The sequence below is a fragment of the Miniopterus natalensis genome, chromosome 15 (genome assembly GCF_054644295.1).
Source record: "Miniopterus natalensis isolate mMinNat1 chromosome 15, mMinNat1.hap1, whole genome shotgun sequence".
In the NCBI taxonomy this organism is placed as follows: Eukaryota; Metazoa; Chordata; class Mammalia; order Chiroptera; family Miniopteridae; genus Miniopterus; species Miniopterus natalensis.
In genome coordinates, this window is record NC_142095.1 from 33159303 (window position 1) to 33186385 (window position 27083).

At 35.9% G+C, this 27083-nt stretch overlaps 1 protein-coding gene across 20 annotated transcripts in view; it reads right to left on the reverse strand.

The window, feature by feature from the left end:
* The window catches only part of SETD5 (SET domain containing 5), a 78602-nt gene that overhangs the window by 35540 nt on the left and 15979 nt on the right, over positions 1 to 27083 (reverse strand). For 4 of the 20 annotated variants that reach the window (XM_087824997.1, XM_087824989.1, XM_087824991.1 and 1 more), the window contains exons 2-9: positions 12272 to 12329; positions 9325 to 9511; positions 4833 to 8510; positions 4446 to 4551; positions 3911 to 4119; positions 3517 to 3575; positions 2838 to 3016; positions 1863 to 1901 (exon numbers count right to left, since the gene is read on the reverse strand). In XM_087824997.1, the coding sequence (XP_087681123.1) occupies positions 1863 to 1901; positions 2838 to 3016; positions 3517 to 3575; positions 3911 to 4119; positions 4446 to 4551; positions 4833 to 4924 (684 nt within the window). In that variant the 5' untranslated portion in view covers positions 4925 to 8510; positions 9325 to 9511; positions 12272 to 12329. The other 16 variants (XM_087825000.1, XM_087824994.1, XM_087824999.1 and 13 more) reach the window with 13 other exon arrangements.

A 27083-nucleotide genomic window follows, 5' to 3' on the forward strand; every position in this document is an offset into this window, starting at 1 on the left:
TGTATACTGGAAGCCTTTGCCACAGTATCGTATGTTATTGATGAATACAACTCTGTTTATTCTGCTGTCCCATTCTTCTGGGTACTGAACACTCCATCTCAGTAGATTTAGAACAGTGGTTCTCAACCAAAGGTAATTTGCCCATAAGGAGACATTTGGTGATATCTGAAGTCTTTTTTTATTGTCACACCTGTGTGTTACTGGTACCTAGTGGGTAGATGCCAAGAATGCTGCTAAACAGCCTACAATGCAAAAAACAGCTTCCCCCAACTGCCCCAAAATTTCTTGGTTCAAAAAGTCAATAGTGTCAAGGTTGAGAAATTCTGAGTCGTCTCCAAGTAGAGAAGTATCTGACTTTGGGATTAAAAATCCAAATGATAAATTCTTCCAATTCTTATATCTCTCACTCAGACCTTTGGCGAAGTTCTTATTAATAATGAATTCTGAGTACAAAATTTGCAACTCCAGTTAAAATCCTGGTATGAGAATTAAAATAAACCTACTAGTATTTTTTTATTGTCTAAATTTTAGCACGTTTATGGGACTGTCAACATTTAGAAATAGCAAGCAATATTTGGGATTTATGTGTAGTTTTCTGGGAGAGTTGGTCAATAGCTTTCAAAACATTTCAAACTTCTAAAAACAAGTTACAATAGCTGATAAAACAAAAAAGGGCTTGAAAGCTAGGATCAGGGCTTTGTCTGTTCCATAGGTCTACTTAAGGTCCCCTGCAAGCAAAGGAGACAAAAATACAGAGGCAGTTAAAGCAAACTTGGCCCCTTGCAGGAGATAATAATTAAGTGGTGTTCTAAGATACCTCACGACTCTGATTCTCTTGGGCTCTAAGTCTTCTTCTCATCTCTTTTACAGATATGTGTAAGTCTATTTAAAGGTATATACAAGGCAAGACCTTCAAATTTTAGATAAAGTGCCACCTGTAATCTTTGTTAACATCAGTCATGTTGGTGGCTCCATATACATATCCTAATAAAAGCTTATCCTTACTAGAAGATTTTAATGTTTTCCCCATATAACAGTCAACAGGAAAGATTCTGCTTTTATGTCATTTACACATTTAGGGATATGAATACTTATAGAATTAAAATAGATCTTAATTACAATTAAATGCTTTGAAGTCCTAAGTAATGGTTTGGGAGGTATGATGCTCTCCTATATATATATATAAATAAAGGAAGATACCAGACAGTATAATCAAATCTCCTTTGGGCAAATTCTGTTTTTGTCACCCAGTACCTCAAAGTCCATTGTACATAATTTCTCTATTTTCCAACTGCTATCCAAAAATTATGCCTCACAAGCTCTTTTATTTGTTAACTGAAGAGACAAAACACATGATCATCATCAGAATCTTCCACACCACGTAAATATGCCAGGAGACACGGTTCAAATATAAGTAATACCAATAAGAGTAATTCCTATCAATAAATACTACTTTCCTACTGATGAAAATTATCCTTCCAACTGGTGATTAAAACCCACATGGTGCTAGTGTAGAGATGTAGCCTATATCACCAGAAAAACCTCAGTCCTGAGGCTGAGGCCAATCACAATAACAGAACACATCACCCTCATTTTACTTGGCAAAATGTCACTTACCCCCAGAAAAGCAGCTAATGAAAAACCAACAAATGAAGGCTAATTACAGAAAGAGAAAATATTTCAGAAAATGGCCAAGAAAATCTACTTTGGAGAAAGGCTCTATGAAAACCAAATGGCAACAATTACAAACTAACAAAAAGCAGAATCCAAGATTCCCAGACCATCAATGTCAGGAAAGAAGCTGACCAAAATGCAAGATCACAGTGAAGTAAAACACAGCATCAGGGAAGAATACCCCTTACCTTCATCCGCAAGGACTTCCGGGATCCCTCTCGAAATGCCTATCCCAAAGAGGAAAACAAGTAGAACAAAACAAAACTTGGTACCAAGAATGACAGTTATACCTATCTGAGACTAAAACTAACGCAAGAACTAGTGTTCTAGTCTGTCCCCTTTTCCCTAGGTAACAAATACACTTGAATTCCCCGCACTATTATCAAGAATAGGGGTAGCTCAAGGCGAGTGAACTCTGTGGCTAACTCCAGTACTTATCATTGTGAACCTAGGTAATTAACAGGGAAGAGCATGCACCACTTAAATCCTATATGCACCTGTGACACTAAAAGAAAAAGTAAATTAAAATGTTAAGTAAGGTGGCAGATTTACCAGTTTTGAAATTAAGAAGGAAACAAAGACCAATCCCCTTAAACAAGGGATGGACAAGTCACCTAGGAGCAACAAAGTTGCTGTGATGGGGAAGAAAGAACACAAAACAGAAGAGGTTTCTCCTGGAGACTTTTTAGTTGAGAATACAGGAAAGTGACCACAACACTGAGGAAGCCTAGACCATTCAAGAGACATTTCCTGATTTTTTTGAAACAAGGAAATAAATCAACCCAATCACATGAAGTAGGCATGTACCAGGACAAGAATCTCAGACTGCTTTGGGCCGAGGAGGCAGGGAGATACTGTAAGGATTGTGGAAGCCTAGGCTGGAGGCTGTAGCACATATGGGCTTGTGCCAGGTGGGGCTGGGGTTTCATACCTGGGATGGGACTTGGAGAAGAAACTTTGTGCCAGTTGTGATGGTATGGAGTGGCAGAAGAGAGGTTGGTCTACATGTTCACAACACAGATTAGCCGATTTTTGCAAGTAGAGCAAAAGTGGCCCTTCAAACATCTGGATCAAACTTCTTAAAAGAATTTTCGTGCATTCTTGGTCCAAAATTTGAGCTATTTTAGATATATTTCTATTTAAGATACTTTTACCCTCCATACCTTGATTTTCTTTGTCTTTGGTGCTGCACGACCCTTTTCTGGACTCTTTTTCCGCTTCTTGGGTTTGGTTCTTCTAACAGTTAAGGTGATGCTTGTAGGTGTGTGCTGTGTTGCTGTATACAACACAGTGGAAGGAGAAAGCTCCTCATCCCAGCTTTCTGTTGCACTGCTATCCCCACCTGGAAGTGTTATTTCATAGTTCACAATGTATAAAGAGTCAAAAGCGCATTAAAGCAGCTTATTCTGTTAGATTTTTCCCATATCCAATAAGTCATTACTTCTACTATTAACTATCTGTAGAACAACATAAATACCCACCTTCCATTTGAAAACAAGACTCTTTCTGTATCATTGGCAATAAACATATAAACTGTGTTTTACATTGTATATATTTGTCCCCTTATAATCAGTCCCAAAGTTCCACTGCCTCAATATGTAACACAGAAAAAGGATCTGATTTTTTGTGCTCACAAGGAATATTTTGATTGCTACAGGGCTAAAATGTCATTTATGGATACATTTAATTCACACTAAGAGGATTACATGGTAGTCTTAAGAGGACTTCAATCTTTTCCATAGAAACAGCTAGGGATCATGAAAACTTTAGAAGAAGCTGAGACAAATATTTAAAATACAAAATATTATGTCAAAATATGGGCATAACCCATCTTCTGCTCACCTGATATGTTGTCCTGCTTCCGCCGATGAAGTCTAATAACCTTCCCCCTGCTCATTCCCCTAAAGAGGGAAAATAAACTTAAAGTAGTCCTTCCAACACCATGCAGAACATCATTGCACACATGGGAGATGTGTCTCTGCATACACTACCCCCTTCCTCCCACCTACCAAAAGTTTCCAGGACATTAAATTTCATATCAAATTCAATAGCTTTAACATCAATTTCTCATTCCTTGTTGACAGCAATTCTCACCTAGTGCAGAGAATTCGAGCCAAGGAGCACTAAGGAATCATCTACATTAACAAACACAAGAAAGAATACTTTGAGCTTTTCCCTACTAAGAAACCCTAATCCCAGCAACCCAGGCTTGAATTTAGATGGAACATGATCTTACCTGCACTTGTCACAGTTGAGAAGGAAGCCATCCTGAGAAAGACCACAAGGACACCAGGTAGGAACAGTCTCTCCTTCAGAGTTCGGGCTGTCTCCACAGCGTTCCTCTACGGGCGACGGCAGGCCATTCAGGTCAGAACGAGGGATGATCGTCTGGACAGGGGGAGAAGCAGGAGGTGTCGGAGGAGGAGGGGCTCCGTAATTATGATCCTGAAAATAAGATTTTTTAAATCAACAGTGTCCAAACACTGGCCCCTCTCTCCCCTAAAGTATGGTACATATGGAAAGAAAGAAGAAAGTAGTACCCTTCGTTTTTTGGCTTCAACCAGGAAAGTGATAAAACAAAATGCCAAGGTCAACTGGGACATAAAAACAAGAACAATGATGCAGGGCTAGACGTCCGCTGGAGGCAGGGAAGTGCAAAAGGGGCAACTTCGTCATGCTGCATATAAACATTGCAAGAAAGTCACAATGTATAAGAATGGATTACACTCCAGGAAGATCACTGCTTTGGAGAGAAACAAATGCATACTCACAGCATAAGGCAGTCCTCGACACCCATGCCTCTGAGTGGTCCCATAATTATGAGTGGAATACACGCTCTTCTCATTAACTGCTGGACTAGCCTCCACAGATTCAGGGCTGCACAAAGGCGAAAAGCAATGCATGATAGCATAACACCTAATCTTTCCTTAAACTATGACTTAACTTCCCATTCTAACCCCTCCTCTTTCCACAACCACCAGCTACTAGAATAAAGAAAGAACTCAGTGAAAAAATCTGATTAACATAACTATGCCTATAAATAACACTAGGAGTGTTATTAAATGTGGATTTGTGTGTAACATGAAGCCAGTACAGGCAGATGTCTCAAGGCAGGCACCTGGGATACAAGGTGTCCCTAATGACAAACACAAACGTACCAGCTGAGCAGGGAGTTTCCCCTAGAGAAGCCACTCTGGGCTGCTTTAGACTCAGAACTATTCTTCTTAATTGGATCTCTTAATACTTCCATGAAACCTCACATGACATTTGCAGTGAGTGAGATGATGAAAGTGCCTTCTGCACTGCCCCAGGGACCAGGCCCTCTTCCATTCACTACCAAGACAGGATACCCTGAAGAAAGTACAGGTAAAAACAATGGCATCTTATATTTATACCTCTCATCTTGATGAACCCCCAAACACCTTTCAAATATTAGAGTAATAACTTCTCATCCACCAATGACATGCAAGCATATCAAGGACACAATTATTTTACAGCTGCATAATACAACAGAACTTTAAAATAATGTTTTGTTAGTCTAATGACAAAGAGCAGTAGTGACTACCACTTTGAATTTCCCACTATTTTCTAGGTATTTTATATATATTAATTCATTTACTTTACAACTACTAAACATGGTAAATATCACCCCATATTTACAGAAGGGTAAAACTAAGGTGGTGAGTTTACAGAGAGCCAAGATTTGAAACAATGTCTGACTCCAAAGCCTGTGCTCTCTCCACTCTGCCTAAATGGTTTGTAAACCAGGATAAGATTCTACCTTTAAAGAAAATTACATGAGATCTTAAGTAACCAGGCTTAGTAAGAAGCTTGGTTAAGTACCTTTAGTATCCTCCTTGAGTGGAAAATAAACAGTTCAGGCACAATTTATTGATATAAAAGAATTATAAATGTGTTCAAATTTAGGAATTCAATGTAATCCGTTACTTAGTAATAAAAAGGCACAGGTGGCAAAGGATAAAATTTAAGTTTTAGGGTAAAAAAAGAACTTTAAGTGGTTAGGTTTGGAGGAATTTTGAAAGATATTAAAGAATGCAAATGCATGACTGCAGACCTGAATAACAGGCTGAATAATAGATTATCTGTCATTTAAATTAACCAGAACAGACTTACAAATTAGAAACTCCAATGACACCACTCATAATTCAGCCTTAGAGATCAAAGGGTCTTTTAGGAAATCAAACAATGCATACTGTTTGCCTCAGGTAATGTATGTTTTTCCTGCTTGAAACATACAATATATAGTACTACTTGGCAGGAATAAGGTGTGAGGTTCAACATGGCACAATGTCAGCCGAAAAGTGAGGGATAAAAAAAAAAATTCTGATATATATATATCCAACTCACCCAGTCATATGCTCCAAAACTGTGAGAAGGGATCTTATTAATAACAGCAAAGGTAATTTCTAGGTGAAGAAGAACTTTAGACATAGGAAAGTATCCTCTGTTAGTGAAGTGCATGCATTTTATTACTTTTAATTTTTAAAGGAGTGTCTGCAAGATGGAAACTGTGGGGAATACATCAAGAATGTAGGTCAGTATTCTTGAGAAAAAGATGATCTGAACATGGCTCACTGAGAGGCAATCAATTCTGAGGTATTAGGAAACAGGTGGGGTTTCCTGAATGAAACCAAAGGCAAACAAGCATTAATAAAATGAAGGTAGAATTTAGTTTCTATGATGGACAGTCAAGAGAAAGTAACAGTTAATTTACTTGGTAAACAAGTATTCCAAAGAGCTGTACATATTTTATATAAGAGATTTTGTACCACTGAACACATAGGGTGAAACATGACAGCTGTTTATTAAGAATGGCTTGTTTGTTGTTGCTGTGTGTTTTTTTTTGGACAGGGGTAAAAAGGAAAGTGATATGAAATAAAAGATGGCCATGGAGATGTAGCTATGTTGGTTGTATCTTACCCATCTCCAAACTGGGTAAATATGAACATATGCAATTCATGTGCAAGTCTAGGGAATAAAAATAAAATGTATGTTTTGGAGGTTAAAAGGCCATCCCACTGCACAATACTTTCTAGTCAAGCACAGCATTTGATATATTGCTATGCATGCCAAATACTAAAATTTAAGCTCATATCTTTTGATGAGGAAACTTTACAATTTCCATACTGATTACTGATTCAATACACAGTTATATGTTGACAGGTAAATACAGGATATTTCTTAGGATATGCCTTGACATATATATCAGCTCTTATGTTTATTTTAAATAGACTAAAACTTAAAAGTGCTAGGATTGCATCTCTTTATTAGTCAACCATTTAACGCAAATGTAACTATAGCCTTTCTTCCCCTATGTTTGAACTATGACAGTTGGACACATACATAGAACCCATGCTTACAACAGATACACTCCATCAACTGTGTTCTAAGTACAATATGCAACCTGCTGCTATAATGCTATCTCTTGGGAAATGTCTGAAGTTCATTTACAGCAAGATTGTAAAATCAGAAAAACCTTTGCTTCCATTGTTATATCTATCTAGAGTTTTTCCCTACAAATAAATAGATCTAGGTCTTTTTTTTTGGTTGAATTATCTTGCCCTTCATACCAGATTTACTCTTCATACTAGTGCCTAGAATAGTGGAATATGCATGACAGTAAAATATGCATGATGAAGCATAAAAATATATCATCAATAATTTAACAGAATGGTACATAAGCTAATTGCTGACATTCTCTTGCTTTGTAGAAATATTAACAAATAACTGTGTAATTAGTTATGACCACAGTATCAAAAATCTGCCTGGAGATTGTGAATGAAATGTCTCAGAAAATAGAAACATTGCAGGCAAATTTTTATGCCAGAAGTATTTTTTCTTTCTGCAATTACTTCTGGACTTCCTAGCAACATTTATGGGCAGTCATCTGTTTACTCTGGGAAACATACCAGTTTTAAGAATAATTGCTTTCAGTCTTTTTCTTATCTACTTACCCCAAACTCACTGATTTAATCTGTTTATTGAAATTTCTCACAAATGTTAATGCTGTTTATCTATATAGTTTGCTAGTCAATCCATATAGGAGGCTAGTGGCTAACTTTATAAAAATCTATTAACACTATACAACTAGTTACCTACTAATGCACGAATATTTAAGTACTTTACTTGGGAAATAGTTATAAAACTGGAAACCTCAGCTATTGGCATAACTAAATCTCTTCGGCATGCAAAAATATAAAAACAAAACAGGGAGGGGAAAAAAAGAAAAAGAAAAAAAGCCCTGGAAGAAACACAATCCCCCCTCCCAACTTCCTTTTTATATGGGAATAAGGCCAAAACTGCTTTAAACTCTAGACTACCCCAGAATATAGTACACTGCTACTTAGAGTAGCTTCATTTTAAGCCTTCCTCTTCAAGGAAGTTAGTAAACAGTTATCCTAGGTGGCTTTATGAAGAAATATACATGCTCTTTACTAATATTCTCAGTTTTAAGGAAGAAAACCACTATCAATCAGGGACGCAGTTGAACCCAGAGTTCTGGTACAGTTGCTTTTCTTTGCTGAAGGGGGAAGAATCCCCAGGGACTGTGAAAATGGCAAGAGAAACAGGGGAATTAGAGCAACACCCACCTCACTCAAGAAGTGGCTGTGGGATCAAGAGTCTGAACTGGACCTGAACATATTCAAAACACCAGGATTTTTCCAGCCCAGACCCTAATCCCTGGTACTGCCTGGAAAAGACTTGGCTTCTGGGGGTGTGCTGCCCCCTAGGCCCCTTGGGTCTCTTTCGCTGGACTTTCACATCCTTGTGTAGTGCCACTTCGTCTTGAAAGGTAGGGGGCTTCCACTTCCTTTCTGTAAGCAAGGAAGATTGGGTACAAGGGAGGTAAAAGGACAAGAGGGGGAATCTGTGAGCAGGGGGAATCTCGGACACTTAAAAGAGAAGGGGTACAAAAGGCTAAAATTTTTAAAACTGTGAATAATATATAAAGTTTTATAACAAAGGCCTACCTTCATTGCCATTTGGCATTTAAATTCTTCAAGAATTGAGAGTCTATTTTAGGGATTGGACTTTTCGACAAACTCTGAATTCCTAAAGCTGCTCTTAGCTGAAAAAAAAGTTTGGTACCACTGATTTTGAAGGTCCTCTTTCTAGGCAATGAATATTATCAAAAACAGATGACACTATCTTTCCACAATTTCTACCCCAAAATGTCAGAAGGTTTAAGTAACCTGCCCATATAAAGTTTCAGCCCCTTTACTCTACCACGAGATGTACATAGGAAGAGGCCTTCAAGGAAAATCAGTTGGAGAGAACTCCTCTTTATCTCCATCCATCAGAATAATCATTAATTCTACAGAAGCAGGTAGTGACATCTACTTTATTTCAATCTTCCCCACCCATCAAAACAAATGAAAATGTAGTCACTACTTTGCAAATTTCATTACATTATTTACTTAGAGACCCCCTCCCCAATTCTTTCCCTCCCCTTTCTAACTCTTTTTTCCCCCATCCAGCTTCTATGGGAGATAGGGAAAGGTCTAATGTCATTTACAGTGGGCTAGGCTTGGGTTTAAAAAATACTACATATTTATTATTAGATACCCATAAGAAAGCTGTCTCCACACAAACTGGTAATTCACCTACTACCTAGGAAGTAGCACTTACTCTGATCCAGCAGCCATATCTGAGTAGGATGTATCTGGTGTGGTGACTCCCAGAGGGATTGCAATGCTCATGACGTCCAACACAGCAGAAAGTGGAAATCACGGGGTCCAATTAATGGAGACTGGCCACTCTGAGAGTGGGGGTGAGCTGTAGAGCCTCAACCAACATGTTATGGACATGAGGAATTCTGCCATAGAAAAGGAAAATATCTAGTAACCAGATAGTTCTTTAAATTTATCCTAAATGCTACTAAATATTTTTCCATTTTTTGAATAAGGCCTTTAAAGGGCTAAATACAAGGGATCTACACATTGTCCCATGTTTACTATGTAATGCATTAATGAGGTGGCAAAAGTTATGCCTTTTCTTCATTTCTATTTTATTCCCTCCTTTCAGATAAAGAGAAAGTAATAGTCTGCCCAGCTCACTAATAAGCACATTTCCCCCATTCTATAACTGCTCATCAAACAAAAATGTCCAGTAGCCTAGGACCTAACCAACAACTTTAAAGATATAGGCTGATTAATAGAAATATCCTAGTTTAATTTTTGACAATTCAAGATCTTCATTTAAACCCTGCCCCCCTACCCCTGCTACAAATTGTTTTTCCAAGCAGCCAATGTTGTTTCTTTCAAATGAAATATGATAAAGTGGATCAATTTGTTTCTAACTGATTGGACACAGATGTTTCTTGCCTTCATCACAGAACACTCTATTCCTTTTTAAAAACCATTTTAATTTTAACTGTGATTTTGGGAGAAGATACAATTATTTTAACAGTATTTGTGAGGTAATATCCATCGCTAGATATGAATAAAAACAAACCACGAAGAGTACAGTTTCATGATAAATATCAGAAAATTCTGTATGGAAAAGCAGTGAGGATACCTTGATTTGGCGACCATAACCAATGGAATATGGGAACAGAAAGACTCACAAACTACTGAAGTATAAAAATACAACAGCAGATTAAGAGATTTAGAGGTACAGTAAAAAGGGAAAAAAGTTTCCTTTGAATGATTTTACATTGGTGGTTTTATACTGTAAAAAAGACACATTAAAAGGATGAAATAAGAAGCATTTTATGTGGGAAGAAAGTCAATGTTAAAGACCTGGATTAATAAAGATTTCTATACACACACATACACACGACTTAAAAGTGTCATGAATATACTGACTCATGATAAAATAAGATGGTAGAAAAGTCAAATAAATAAAATAAGATTATTTATACCAAAAAAAAATCACATGGTGTGAAATGTATATGATATTTTAAATGGTAGACAATCTGAGATGCTTGAATCTTATTTTGACATCTCTAAGCAAATTAATGCAGATAAAAATCCCAATTGTGATCAGTGAATCAAGCCAAGACTGTTAAGAATGCATAAAGATAATATTCCTCTTTTGTGTCATTGTTTTAGAATGCTAGAACAGCTATAAACTGAGCAGTCCTCTCTGGCATCTACACTTTGCAAGAGCTTGATCTCACCAATGGATCTAGGACTTTCCAAATATGGGTGTGGCAACAGATCTGTTCCTACTCAACGGAAGGTGACATGTTGCTAAGACTTGGGACTAAAATGAAAGGGCAAATCTTATCTATTTATTGCTCCTTCACAGCTCATAAAAGTGAGTAATCTAACCTTCTGCCTTTGAGACCATCTTACACATAAATGTTTCCTTTCCCTAACAATATATCCAAAGATTTAAGCAGTACAGTCTTAAAGTCTCTGGAAAATTGAAATAAAATCTACAAATGATAGAAGACAGAACACATCAAATAAGTGCAAAGGGCATAACATTAAATATTGAGGATTGTTGGTTCAACTTTCTTTAATTTTAGAATCACTGTATAATTTGAATTACAAAGAAGAAAAATTGAAAAGCCCCCAAACGGCCTGGTTTGATAATCAAAAGAGCCTGATAAAAACTATACTTTCCCTGACCAATGCAGGAATCTGAATCATGTATTATATTTTCAGTAAAGAACAAAAAGAAGTTGCTCAGCACCATTAAAAATCCTCAGTCACAGCATTATAATCCTTTAAAAAAAGTAGGCTTCTAGATAAAAAACAACTTAAAAACCTATGCTGTTATTTTTCTCAGAATAATTTTTTAAATATATACTAAAAAGAAAAGATGGAAAAATTACTTCAGATAATACCTCCTAAATAAATGAATAATTAATATTCCTTAATAAAACCCCAACTCAGTTAATTCTGACAGCTGAGAAATAACTTTAAGAAATATTTAGTTAACTATGAATTTCTCTTTTCATTAATTGCTAGACTTTCCATTTGTCTAGTTTTGCATGGCTCTTCCACTCTTCTGATGAAAGCAATCACAGGTTAGCTTGGCCATCTTGTTCTAAATGCTTTTACAATACTGGGGCTTCTTAATTCAAAAAAATGGTAACAAAACCAAATTTCTCATATAATCCTGAGGATAATTCCTTCCTTAAGTAACACTCTTCAAAATGTAGCTACTCAAATGTTAACTATAAAGAACTTTTAATAGATCATCTATATGCAGTATTTTCTTATCATAATGACACTAGTTTTATAAGCTAAGACACCAGATTCCTAGTATAGTTTACTAAGCCTAGGAGTTACAGCAGCTATTAATCCATCACACAGAGATGTGCCCTAGAGAGACTGAGAAGAATTAACACTGACTCTGAGTGAAACAATTTCAGGACATGTTTTACTCACTTGTCAATCTGTCCCTCTCTTACTACTAGAGTATAAACTCTGGGAGGACAGGGATTTTGTGCTTTAACCTCTGCTGTAGTTCCATGTCCAGAACAGGTGCCTAGCACATACAGGGTTTCTGAGAAATATCTGTTGAGTGAATTTTGATTCTTCTTATTCTCAATATATGATTTTACCATTCATCAAAATATAAAAATTAAAACAAATTAAAATAATTTATTTGGCTCAGTCACCTTTTTATAGACCTCTGAATATGAAGTCCCAAAAAATTATGTCAGTAGCTCTGAAGACCTAGAAAAAGTTGAGACACAAATTAGTATAGAAAGAAATAACACTGATGAACTTACAGAATAGAATTCTACAGAAATAATATTTTAATGGCAACTGTGTTTCATCTCTGTATACTGTGTTATTTACAATCCTATGTTCCACCTAGTAATATACACACACACAGATATATATATATTTTTTATTTATTTATTTTTTTAATCCTCACCTGAGGATATGTTTATTGATTTGAGAGAGGAAGGAGAGTAAGACAGAGTAACAGAAAGAGGAAACATCAAAATAAGAGAGAAACATTGACTGGTTGCCTCTTGTACATGCCCCGACCAGGAAGCAAACCTGCAACCTTTATGGCGTATGGGACGATGCTCCAACCGACTCACCCGGCTGGGGCTTTAGTAGTCTATTTTTTATTCTTTAACTTTTACATCCTATTTTCCCATAAAATCAGATGTAAATAAAGGGTGGAAAGGGAAATTATCTTTTTATTTTTTACTTAAGTAGTAAATAGTTTATTATGTCACTGGATATTCCTTTTCTTTCCTTCAAATTAGAATTCTCTCCCATTTCACAAGGGATTCCTTCTTTTCTCCACTGACCCCTTCCCAAATTCAGAGGCTTTTCTTTAATCAAATGTTAAATTTACTCTCTAGTCAGACAAGGACCTACCATGATCCAATAAGTTCATATTACTACTTTCCCCACCCCACTCCATCCCACTTATATCCTCTTGTCCTACTACAGAAAAAGATTGACAAAAGAGATCATTTCTATTTGTGGTCAACTCCATAATAGAAACACATGGAAAAATAAAGCCTTAATCAACTTTCTACCCTCCAAAAAAGAAAAGGAAAATAGGCAAGATCTAGGAATTTTGGGGGGAAAAAGTGAAATTTAACATTAGCCAGAATGAGGTATTAACAGCTGAAATGTTAATATATCATATATGTGAAAGAGCTGTTGATGGTATTTCAGTTACCAAGGAGAGGAAATGTACTTTATATTATTTTATGAATTTCTAACTTATTAAAAATTGGAAAATAAACTATTCTTTAGAAATTATTCACAGAGCATATTAGGAATTATAAAAATAAATGGATGAAGGTAACAGTAAAAGGAACAACAAAATAAACTAAGGTGTAGACTTATAGCAGCAACAAATAAGATAAGAAATGACAAGGCAAAAGAGAAATAAGTATGAGTGGTGTACAGTAGGGGGGAAATGAATGGCATCAGAATTTCAATTTCATTTCAATTGAAGTATTTCCAGAACAATCCATCAGAATCCACAAAAACACTAGTACGTTCTTTGATTCAGAAGCAGAGCTGGTCTGTCTCCCAGTACTGAGCACTCTTTTGAGTAGTAACCATTTACATACAGGTTCTTAGGAAAGGCTGTTACATAGAACATGCCAGAAATAGTTTATAATTACCCCTATCTTTTTAATTGTGTTCTGAAATGGTCAGTGGTTTTTGTACTTGTCATTCTGACAGTCTCTTCTCTATATATGACTTGCTGAAAGCCAAGACCCATGTAATTTATCTGGTCACTCTCAGAAGACAGTGTTTTAAAAATAATTCCAACAGAGATTTCAGAAAAAGAAATTGCATCAGCCAGGTGAGCCGGAAGCAGCTGGGAGACAAGAGCCCAATAAACAGCCAATTCAATGAAAGAAATTCAGAACAAGTCTGCTTCAGTAACCCTGTGAAGAGGACTGGCAGGAAGAGGAGTGCCGTTTTAGAAAGAGAACAGGCCTCATATGCTTCAGACAGTCTTTGTACTGAGGCTGTGGACCTTGGCCATTCTCCCAGAAATGATGCAATCCTGATGAACAAGATCTGCTGCCAGAGAAACAATTGTTAACAGCCTATGCAGAAAGCAAGACAGCCAAGGAGCAATCTCTGATCAACTTCACAAACCAACAGAAAGCCAAATCTCTTCCCTCAGTTTTGGTCTCTAACAAAACATGTAAGTAAATATATATTTAGATATATATGAACAGACCATTTTCTCAAAACGTCCCTTGTCTTTTAATTCCTTTGGCTTTACAACATCTATCATCCATCATTAAATTTTAACTAGAACAGTGAGACCAGTTTCACTATGAATATAATTCTCCAAGCATATTAACAACAAGGTATTTACATTGAAATTTTACAGTTATTTTCCTCACTCTCATAAGAAAATCTTTTGGGAAGTAATGACTTTCCTAAATATGAAAATCACTCTGGAATCTAGGGCCCAATTATGAGACTTAAAGTAAGGACAAATATGCACATGCACAAAGGGGTATTTTATAGACATCTTTGAAATTACATGAAACTCTATGTTAAAAATAGGCATGTTTTAAAGAAAGAGAAAATTTCTTCTTGCTTAGATTGACATAAAAAGTAGATTGAATATTATTATACAGGAATACCTACTTTTCTCAAGGGCAACAATATTACTTCAGATCATACAGAAGGGTTAATAACTATTTTCATCCTATTAGCCACAACTTATCTAGCTTAAAAATATCCTAAGTTTAAAATCCTCTCTAGACTCATCTCCTAGGCCTCGTTTCTTTTTCAGAGCTTTGGTATCAGGTTGTTCACATAGTATTGTTATAAAAATTATGAGGATTTTTTTCTCACTAAATAAATGACTCTGCATACAACACACTTCAGTTCTTTAAATTCCAACTAGCCACAATTAACCAAATTTCTTCCCTTACGCAATAATTCTCAAAACTGAGATTCACTAAAAACAAGCATCTAAAATATATCCTGCCTGGCAGGGCGTGGCTCAGCGGTTGAGCACTGACCTAGGATCCAGGCGATCGGGGTTCGATTCCTGGTCAGGGCACATGCCCGGGTTGCGGGCTCGATCAATGACTCTCACCATTGATGTTTCTACCTTGCTCTCTCTCCCTCTCCTTTCCTCTCTCTGAAATCAATAAAGATATATTTAAAAAAAATAAAATAAAATAAACCCTGAAATCAATATATTCAGACCAACCTATCTCTATATTTAAACTATTAAATAATGAAAAGTAACAGCTGATATTCAGAATAACAGATATACAGAAGCCATAAAAAATCTTTAATTTAACTTGGTTAAGGAGAAGAAAAAAACATGTCAGAAAAATTTTCAATTAGGGTTAAAAGAAAATAGTCATTAATTTTAAGATTCAATTTCTGAACTTATGGATTAAATTTTATTATATATGTAAGCTGAATTTATTCTTAAATACTTCTATAATTTCCTTCTTTTGAATGACTTTACAAAATGATAAAAAGGAGATGGGGAAAGAATACTAGAAGGTTTTTTGGTATGATTATTACCCTCAGCTTAATTTTTAAATCACAGAAAAAAATGCAATAAATATACGAATGTATTTTATTTACATGACCAACAAGTTTTAGAACTAATGTGGCAGCTGCATTATATGCTTATCTTCTGTCTCCAATCCAAATTAAAATACTGAGGCAGAACACTGCCGTTGTACTGTAACATAGCTTTTTACCTTGGGAAAAGAAAAAATTATATTAGGGGTTAGAAAATTTGAGTTGTAGCCTGCAACTTAATTAGTTTGGTGATCTCAGAAAAATAACATTTTATAGATGAATCTTAAATTCTTCAAAGTAAAATTTTCATTAGGCTTTTTCCTGCTCCAAATTTCTATGAATCCTGGCACTCACTTATGCAATTCATGCAATATCTCAAGTCTCAGTTTTCTTATCTGTATAACAGAAAGAATAATACCTGTCCTGCTGACCAGTGTTTGTAGCAAATAAATGGCTCTTTGGAATCTTTAAATATATGTGAAGAAAGAGAAGCTGCTACTAACAACATGAATGTGGCTAAAAATGACTTTCACTCATTCTCAACAATGTGTATTTCAATCTTGCTACAGTAAATAATGTGAGAAGGCAATAAGTGAAAAACATGAAAAAAACCCAGAACAAAACAGTATGGGAGAGAGAAGTGATAAACATTAGAAAAAATAAATCCAGTGAAAAGTTCGTATAATTGGGATAGTATAAATTCTAAGTTAGGCTTATAATCTGAAGCAAGTTAATGCAGACAAAGAGTCTAAGAGAAGTTCAGCGCTGAAGAGAAAAAAGAAAAGAGACATTGGGGTAAACAATTAAGAGACTAAAGTTTTCCTTTTCTCCCACCTCTTCTCCTGCAACACTTGTTTATCCCTTGGCACTTTGCCTAAATTTATACACCTTCTAGGGACTACTGGGCTTGGTACAACAAACCAATGACTAGAATAGGAGGCAATTAAAACACAGTTTTAAAAAAATCCCATTTTAGTCCATAGTAAAAACTTCTTTCATCATGAAAAATTTCATTAATGGCAATATTATGGAGGCAAAGACATACTTACTTAGTTGTACTTGGAGGGGAGGGGGGAGTGGTGGTAGGATAAGAGTACATGCCATAAATAATGAAACTAAATACATACTACAATTTTAAATTTTTAGGTTGACATTATAGAAAAATATTTTACTTATAACTCATTTAACAATGATAAATAAGTATTTACTGCTAAACTAACCAAGGATACAGACTATTCTTTTTAAAAAATTTTAAAATGTTTTTATTGATTTCAGAGAGAAGAAGGGAGAGGGCGAGATAGAAACATCAATGATGCGAGAGTCATTGATTGGCTGCTTCCTGTATGCCCTCTACTGGGGATTGAGCCCACAACCCCAGCATGTGTCCTGCCAGGGAATTCAACAGCAATCTCCTGGTTCATGGGTCGACACTCAATCACTGAGCCACACTGGCTGGACCAGACTATTTTTAATAAGAATCAATTAGAAAAATTTTAGGCTTCTAATTATCAAATAAAGACAACATGAACTTTGATTTACCTTTTTTTTTTGGTTAATCCTCACCTGAGGATATTTTTCCCATTGATTTTTTTAGAGAGAATGGAAGGGAGGGGGAGAGACAAAGAAACATCCATGTCGATTGGCTGCCTCCTGCACGCACCACAACCGGGACTGGGGATCAAGCCTGCAACCGAGGTAGGTGCCCTTGACCAGAATCGAACCTGTGACCCTTCAGTCTGCAGGCCGGAAGCTCTAACCACTGAGCAAACTGGCCAGGGCTGATTTACCTCTTTAAAGGGTGATATTCTCAAGACTTTATGAAGGTTCTGTCCTACTATGTTTGGAGTCTTAGCACATGCTTTAGAAACATGTACCAGACCAGATAGGAAAAGAACCTCTCATACCTCTACGTTTGCCTCCTCTGTCCAAACCTTTTTCATTTTCAAACACTGAAATGGGAACCAGGTTTACTTACTCCAGAAGTTGGTTCTATAAATTTATAAGGCATTATCTGTTATACTTTCTGTAGTTTAGGTAAAATTTCTCCAGTTGATAAAAAATTTAGTTTTAGGATTGAAATCTAATTCATTATTTTATAGATGAAGAAACAGACTAAAAATATATTAACTGTAAGAAGGCATATACATACAGTGGTGGAGAATTCAGAAAAAATTAGGATTTAATGTATAGCTTCTATTTATTAAAGTAACTAATACTTTAGAGAGCAACATCTGAATTAAAAAAAAAAAAAAAACCTCTAAAATTAAGCAGCAATTATTGGTGCTATGTTAGACAAACAAGTACAGATTTAAATTCCTGACTCTCTTGGAATTTATATTACCTAGATTTGCCACTTTTTCTTCATTCATTCAACAAACATGAAGTAACTACTATATATAAAAGCTATGTTACATGCTATTTTAAGATGTTTTTCTTATCCAAAGAAAGGGGAAGCAATTTAAAAACTCTTTAGGTTTACCCATGTTCCAAGTATTGCATTTTCACAACCATGACTGAAAAAAAAATTCCTAAAGTGTGCCTTTACATTTAATGAGTCATTCTGAAGGGAAAATACCACCCTCCCCTCAAAGAAAGAAAACCCCCAAACCATTCCCTCATTTACCAGTGACAGAGGAGTCTCTTATGGAAACACATTCTTTTATAAATCTCTTAAACTGTTTAGATAGCCCGGCCGGCCGTGGCTCAGCGGTTGAGCATCCACCTGGGATCCAGGTGATTGGGGTTCGATTGCCGGTCAGGGCACATGCCCAGGTTGCGGGCTCGATCCCCAGTAGGAGGTGTGCAGGAGGCAGCCAATGACTCTCTCATCATTGGCGTTTCTATCTCTCTCTCCCCCTCTCCTTTCCTCTCTCTGAAATCAATAAAGATATATTTAAAAAACAAAACAAAAAACAAACAACAACAAACTGTTTAGACAAAACTTACTGACTGGTCTCATGAAAAATTCTATTAAGAGTGAAGGACAATGGACAGCAAGAACCTGCAAAACACAGATGAACAGAACCTGACCATACACGTTCTGTGATTATTTGGAAGACCAGGTATTTAAGTATACAGCAGTAAAGGAATTTGAAGCTTAATAATTCTGATATGCACAATAGGATTCCCCACACCTCCAATAGCTGTATCAGTATTTTTATTATTTAAAAAATGCTTGCAAAAATTATGCAAATATAATTCTTACAATTCCATTTCCCAAAGATATTCCAAAGATAAAGAAACAATGCTACTGTTCTATAATCTGCTTTGTTCATTTAGCAGTAAGTTTTAGAACTATTTCTATATGCAAAGGAGATGTACAAACTTAACTTCTTTAAATGATGGCACAGTATTCTATCCCAAGGATCTACTATAATTTAAGTCAGTCTTCTGCAGGTGGATGTTTAGATTGTTGCTAGTTTTCCACTACATATGCAATGCTGCACTGAATGGTATGTACATATGCCTTTGTTTATACATGTGCACAACCATTTCCTTAGGACACATTCCTAAGTGTGGAACTGCTAGAATGGCATGAGCGTATTTATTAGTGATGCCGAACCACCTCCCAGAAAGTAAAAACCATTTTACACTTCCACAAACATAGTGGGAAGCCTACATTTTCTCATAACTTTTAAAACTAAATTCTCACCAATTCTGTGATACACTTTTAAGACTATGGATTTGATTGATATGCTGTTGTCCTCTAATATTCTATAAATAGGAAATCTCAGTTGCTTTGTCACTAAATTTGGGCTGGGATCTTCAAAATAAAACCTAGATAAAGCACTGTTTCAGAACCAAAGTATTTTCTTACAGTTGTCCCACGAGATAACATTTAATTCTTTTTTGTTTGTTTTTGTTAATCCTCACCCAAGGATATTTTTTCCATTGATTTTTAGAGAGAGTGGAAGGGAGGGAGGGAGGCGGAGAGAGAAAAACATGATCTGAGAGAAATACACTGACTGGTTGCCTCCGGCGCATGCTCCACCGCTGGGTATCAAACCTGCAACCCAAGTACCTATCCTTCACTGGGAGTCAAACCCAAGACCCTTTGGGTGTAGGGGCTGACACTGAAACCACTGAGCACCACCGGCCAGGACAACATTTAATTCTTTTAGTAGCATGCACTAAGCTCTAAATTTCTTCTTCCAGTAATTAAGAACAAATTATGCTAGCCATCTATACTCTCGCTGGCACCTGTATGGTTCTGACCGAAAAATCAAGTAACCTAGATGATCTGAGCTTTTTGGTTTCAAACAGGTTATCAAAACTGTTCTAAGCAGTTGTGTCTCAGTAGTGTAAAATAATGCCTTGATTTTTAATTACTCTTGGAAAAAGAAAAAACTGAAATTGTAAGAGGATTGTCAATACTGATTTTCTAAAAGATAGAGCCAAAATATTGACTAAATTAGTATCGTAGCTACAAATTCATTTGGTATATTCCATGATGAAACCAGATGAAAACATGTTCCAAATATAAGTCCTGTAGAAATGAGGCAAAAACCTCTCCTTTTCGCTGTGCTGGGACTAGCACTTGACTAAGAGCCTAGATGCAGAGCCATTCTTTCCCCTTTAAAATGTTTCACATACGATTTTTTACCCATCCATTCACGATCTTTTATCCATTCATTCACCAACACTACATACTTGAAGATTTCATGGTTGCATTATAGCAATGAACTGTTCTCCCTCACCCTGAGATCTCAATCCTCCAATCTATTCTTCATTCTTCCATGACATTTACTTTTCTGAAATAGAACTTCTCTACTATCAGAAATCTATATTGGCTCCCTAATGCCTACTGGGTTAGTTCAAACTCCTTTGTCTAAATGGAATACGACTTTCCTTGTTAATTAGCTATTAAATGGTTTCTTCTTCAAAAATTTGTTCACACTATTTATTTATCCTGTATGATATGCTATTTTTGTATCTTTAAAAAAACTATTGTGAAAAATTTTCAAACAAATAAAAAAACCCTGTAATTAACTCATGGACCCTACCCAGCTTTAATCAACAATCAACTCAAGCCTATTTTATTTGTAACTTCTCTTCTTCCACAGGATTACATTACAGCAAATTTCAGAAATATTGGTTGTTCATATCACAACTGCTGAGTGACACTGTTCCTTTTTTATCATAAAAATGGGTGACTGGTTTACTTATAATGATAGGTGGTGGTGATAGGAAAAGAAAGGCCATTATTCTTTTGCAAAATTTAAGATGAAAAAAGAGGTTAATGCCGCATGTTTACAGTTTACAATTATATGCTTATGGTTATAAAAAAATGTCTGAATCTTTTTTGTTTTGTTGACCCTCACCTGAGGATATTTTTTCCACTGATTTTTAGAGAGCGTGGAAGAGTGGGAGCAGGAGTGGGAGTGGGTGACCCAAGGGAGCAACCCAAGACTCTTTGGTGTGCTGGAAGATGCTCTAACCATGGAGACACACCGGCTAGGGCTCAAACATTTTTTAAGAAAAAAAATCATTGGAAGCAATTACTTTTTAGACATGAGTTTGATGACGATAAAATTTCTTGTGTTCTTGGGAATGCAAATATTTCCTTATATAGCAGAGCTAACTGTAAGTACACCCATGACCCACAGCTGTGACATAGCAGTCCTATGTATGCTATATGTCAATAAATAAAAATAGATAAAGCACAGGAGAAACACTCCAAAGCAGGTAGAGTATGATATTCTATTAAACCTGTGTATTAAAGATAAGGACAGATCACATCATAGAACCAAAAGCTCATATTTCAGGTAGTAACCAGCTGGTCTCATTTTTAGTGAGCATCTTCTTAGCATGCTAGGGGAGTCTTAGAATGATAACAGTGTAAAAAGGTTCATCCTATTTGAATGAGGCACATTTTCCAGTTAAAAAATAACTCAGTGATAAAGGTGAGCATCGCAGAACAAAAACATTTGGGATGTATATGGATGATTCCAATGTGTACCAAAAAGCACATGCATCTTAAGGTTCAATTAGTGAAAAATAGGCACAAATCAATGTCAATGCAAATATAAACCACTACAACATTCTATTACCAAACCACTCACCAGAAGCTATATTGTTAACAACAGAATTAAATTTAGAATAATTTGTAATTTAAAAAGTAACAGTAATGAAAGACATCAACTAAAAACAAAACACTGACATACATGGGTGGGCAAAAGTAGGTTTACAGTTGTTTGTATGGGAAGACATGCAGGTTATGATTATTACAATAGCTTTATTAAACTCAAAAGAATGTCATAATGGCACAATGCATTTATGTACAATCTCATAAATGCTCAAATTGCTGGTCTTCATTATTTACATATTCTTGTAGTCTACTTGCTATATTCGAGGACACTTTGACACAGAATTCTTTACTGCCATCAATAACTCTCCTTTTGCCCACCCCTGTACAGTGTTTAGCCTATGCATAAAACTAGCCTATGTTTACTCATATAGTAGGTTACTGAGCAAAATGAAATCTTTGGAATGATAAGTACATTTTTTCCCTGGAGGATGAACGTCTATGGTAGTTTGTTATGAGACCCAAGAACTTCAAGAGTTCCCATCATACAAAACATCAAAATACTGCAAAACTTTTCTCTGGAGATCTTTAATATAAAAAATGATTTACAAGCCCTGACATGGATGCTCATCCTTGATCCAGTTTAAGTAAACATTTCAGCTGTATTTAGGCCAAAATTCTCATTAATTAATTAATACTTATAAATTAGCCCCAGGACACTGACAAAATAGTACTTTTTAGTTAATGAATACAACTGGCTGCTCCAAATCCTTATGCAAAAAATAATCAAAATCATATACTATGCTAAATTTTCCCAGTTATTTTATTCTCCTTTAATCACCTCTGTGGGGTTTCCTGTCATATCAGAGTTTGACCCTAAATAAAGCCCAGAATTCTAGCACTGAATAAAGTAGAGTAAAACAGTAAGTGTCTTAGGATTTACCTGTTATTTTCCCTTTTTGTTAAGAAACCTATTTACGAACTTATTTTCCTGAGTAAAATATTTCTAAGTGCTGAATCTTACTGTTTTTGAATATTGTATTTCATTTTCCAGTATTTGGTAACCAAGTACTTAGTAAGCAATATAAAAACTAAGACATCTTAAAAAAAAATCCTATACCCCAGGTTATGACAAATCTCTTGTAGACCACCATTAATAACTTTAGAGTAGTGGTTCCCAATCTTTTGGAGGAAAAGGATAGTTTTTTTAAAGTGTAAAAATCTGGGGGTGGCTGGGGTAGGAGAAATTGGGGGAGGGGATCAAAAGGTAGAAACTTCCAGTTATAAAGTAAACAAGTCATGGGAATACAACATACAGCATGGTGACTAGAGTTAATAACACTGTATTGCATATTTGAAAGTTGCTGAGATTAGATCTTAAAAAGTTTTCATCACAAGAAAAATATTTTTGGTAACCATGTAAGGTGAAGAATGTTAACTAGACTACTGTGATCATTTCATAATGTATACATACTGAATCATTATGTTGTATACCTGAAACCAGTATGTCAATTACACCTACCTCAATTAAAAAAATTTTTAGGGCCACTCAGTGGGCCCTAATCCAATATGATCAGTGTCCTTATATGAAAAGAGAATTTGGACACAAAAAGAGATGTTAAGGATGCATGCACACAGAGAAAAGATGATGTGAAGAGGCAAGAGGGCAGTCACCTGCAAAGCAAGGAGAGAAGCCTCAAGAGAAACCAATCCTGACGTTCTTGCCCACAAATAATAGACAACTGACCATACTTCTGTGCAAGATCCTTTCATCTTATATCCTTAAGAACCATTATTTATTTAGCCATTACAGGACTATACAATGTATACTTTGGTAAATACATCAGATGATGCTTGGGTGACCAAAAAAAAAAAAAGGAAACAAAGACTTCTACCTAAAAAGGTACCCTCTTTGACCTAATGGGCCAAATCACCAGAAAGCCCCTAATAAGCAATGATGTCTTCATGCTCATCTCTGAATTCTAAAAAAATTCACATGACCCATGGCTCTTCAATTAACTTAGGATTTCTTAAGAATCTATGAAGAGTCAATATTGTTTCATGTTTAAATTCTAACTCTTCCCCTATCTGTATATTAAAGCAAGAAGGAAACTCACTAGGCTTCCATTTGCTCTAGTATCAATATTCAAAACCTGATTCTGAGTATTACTTTTTTTCTAGCAGATTTCAAACTTTGTACACGCATACTTATATGAATTCCTACCAACCCTTCTTTGGTGAACTGCTCAAAGGAGACAGTATTTGCCTAATCTTTTCTTTGAGGAGATCTACAATGAACGTTTATTTGGCTATTAGCTTATTACAGTACAAAAACACGAATTTACAGGACAATGTTTGGAAGCTCCTTGTTACCATTCCTTATTCTACCAAAACACAAATTCCTTTAGGAAGTCTTATCTGACTTGTAGACCTATTATTAATTAATGCCTTCCTTTCTAAAAAGTATTTTCTTTTGGAAAAAATTACTGAGTTTACCAAAGCACAGCTGAGTGTGCATCTTTGTCAAGTTAATACAAATAAAACTAGGCTTCAATCTTTAGCAGCAAAAATGTTTGAATTTTCAACTGAAATCACAGGTCCTTCCTTTATAAGAAAACAAGTATGCTCACAGTGGGCTTTGTGGTGGTGTTCAACTTGGCCCAATAGGTCAAAGGGAGGCACCTTCCCAGGCCCAAGAAGAATTAACAGAGTCTAGTGTATTCTTGCTTTCTCAGGAAGCAAATCCTAGGGTATCTCTATTTCTTAACCTTTTTGAAGAATGCTCACAGATTTTTGTTAGATTCTGATAAGGACTATGAACATTTTCCTCAGAAAAACACAGACAAAACTTGTAAAACTTCTAGGGATTCACAGGCCTTTGCTCTATACCCCTTCCTGAATTGCAGCCAGGCTGATATAAGAAGCCTGTAACTGACTGACTTATAAGAAAGGTATGGGTGTGATTGGAAGAGGCTCATTAACTTTTTTTTTTTTTTTAATACCAAGAAAGACAGTTTATAATCACTCTAGTAGAGGACAATGCCCAATAAAAACCCATCTATTTTTCTTTTTTTTAAAAAAGTATATCTTTATTGATTTCAGAGAGAGGAAGGGAGAGGGAGAGAGACAGAGAGAAACATCAATGATGAGATTCATTGGTAGGCTGCCTCCTGCACACCCCCAACTGGGGATCAAGCTGACAACCTAGGCATGTGCCCTGACCGGGAATCAAACCCTGATCGCCTGGATCCTAGGTCGATGGCTCAACCGCTGAGCCATGCCCGGCAGGGCTATTTTTCCTTTCTTAATCCAGATCCAGGAACCCCATCCAATTTCAGGCAAAGAATCCTAAAGAAAAAAACCATCAAAACTATAGATGGGTAGCAGTACCCAAAGACAGGAGGAGAGAAAAGGGCAAGATTATACTGGTGAAGGTGGAAGGCTTTAAAAAAAAAAAAAGGTAATATGGTACAATAAAAAGATTCTGGAGTCATAAGGAGTTGACTCACCCTATTACTAGCTGTGTCATCACTCTTGGTTCAGTTTGTTCATTTGTAAACCATCCCACAGCACTATTTTGAGAATTAAGTGACATAACATTCATAAGAGAATTTAGCAAGATATCTGACACATTGCAAGGACCCAACTCTTGGTATGCAGGGTTACAATATTAAAGAAGTCAATAGAAGAAATAAGGAATGCAAATAAGAACCACTTTCCTGCTTCCAAGCCAACAGTATGAAGTGGAGGAGGAATTTACAGTTTGAGTCCTGTTGGTAATTTGCCAAATCCACTAATACTAAGATTTGCTAATAGTTACAGAATAATCTTCACCCTTAGTCAAATATCCTATTAACTTTCTTAGAGAAATCTCGACTGTTTCGCACTGATCTATTAAACACATTGTTAATTTACCCATTTGCTTCTTCAATCTTCCTGTCAGGAATACTTCCAGAATCTATATAGACTTCTTTAAAATATTAACATTGCCTTTTAGTAAAAAGTCATTATAGCTATGTAGCAACTCTATTTTCCTGTTAATTGAAAATACGTGATAGTCACAAGAGACACTGGGTTCAGAGGACAAGTAGCACTGATGGGGAGAGACTGAAAAATCTGAGTATGTTTACCAGCCTGCTGTAACAAGATCCAAAGTCAAGTCTATAGATACTTTTAAATTTTGAAACTTTTCATTGTGAAAAATTTCAAACAAATATAAAAGTAAAATTTTATAAAGAACTTCATTTAACTTATCATTAATCAACAATTATCAACTCATTCCATCTTGTTTATCTGTTACCTCTCCTCCATTCTAAAGCAAACACCAAACAACGCATTTCATCCATAAGTATTTTAGCATGTATCGCTGAAGAGGTGTACATTTTAGTTCCTGTTTTGCTTCGTGGGGAAGGGAAAAGATAACTTTAGCCCACCATTTTGTTCTTCCCTATAACTCTCCATATCTAAAATAATAAGATAGGGCCCTGGTCAGGTAACTTTGTTGGTTAGAGCATCGTCCCAATATGCTAAGGTTGCAGATTTGATCCCTGGTCTGGTCACATAGAAGAAGTAACCAATGAATGTATAAATAAGTGGAATAATGAATAGGTGTTTCTCTCCCCCTTCCTTCTTCTCTCTCTCAAATCAATCCATAAAAAAAAAAAAAAAAAAAAAAAAAGATAGGTAATAAGGTATAATGAAAAGATTCTAGCTGGAATCCTAAGGATTTATAATCCAATCAGAATCCATTTTTAGCATTCTTCAATCTCACTCTAATCCTAATGTATTAAAAACAAACAAAACTGCCCTGGCTGGTGTGGCTCAACTAGTTGGTTGGAGCTTTGTCCCACACACCAAAAGGTTGCAGATTCAATTTCCAGTCAGGGCACATACCTAGGTCTTCGGTTTGACCCCTGGTCGGGGCAGGTTGGACAGTTGATGCCCCCCCCCCCCAAAATCAACAAACATATCCTCGGGTGAGGATTAAAACAAACAAACAAACAAACAAAACTTCCAAAACATCAAAGAGGGAACACTTCCAAACTCATTCCATATGATCATCTGAGTAGATGCAGAAAATGTATTTGATAAAATTCAACATTTTTTTTGATAAAAACTCTCAACAAATTAGGTTCAGATGGAATGTACATCAACATAATAAACGCCATATATAACAAACCCACAGCTAGCATCATACTCAATGGTGAATAGCTGAAAACTTCTAAGATCAGGAACAAGACTAAGATGCCCACTCTTACCACTTTTATTCAAAATAGTACTGAAAGTCCTCACCAGAGCAATTAGCAAGAAAAACGAGACCTCCAAATCAGAAAAAATAAAATTCTGCTTGCAGATGACATGGTACTACATCTAGAAAACTCTAAAGATTCCACCAAAAAACTGTTAAG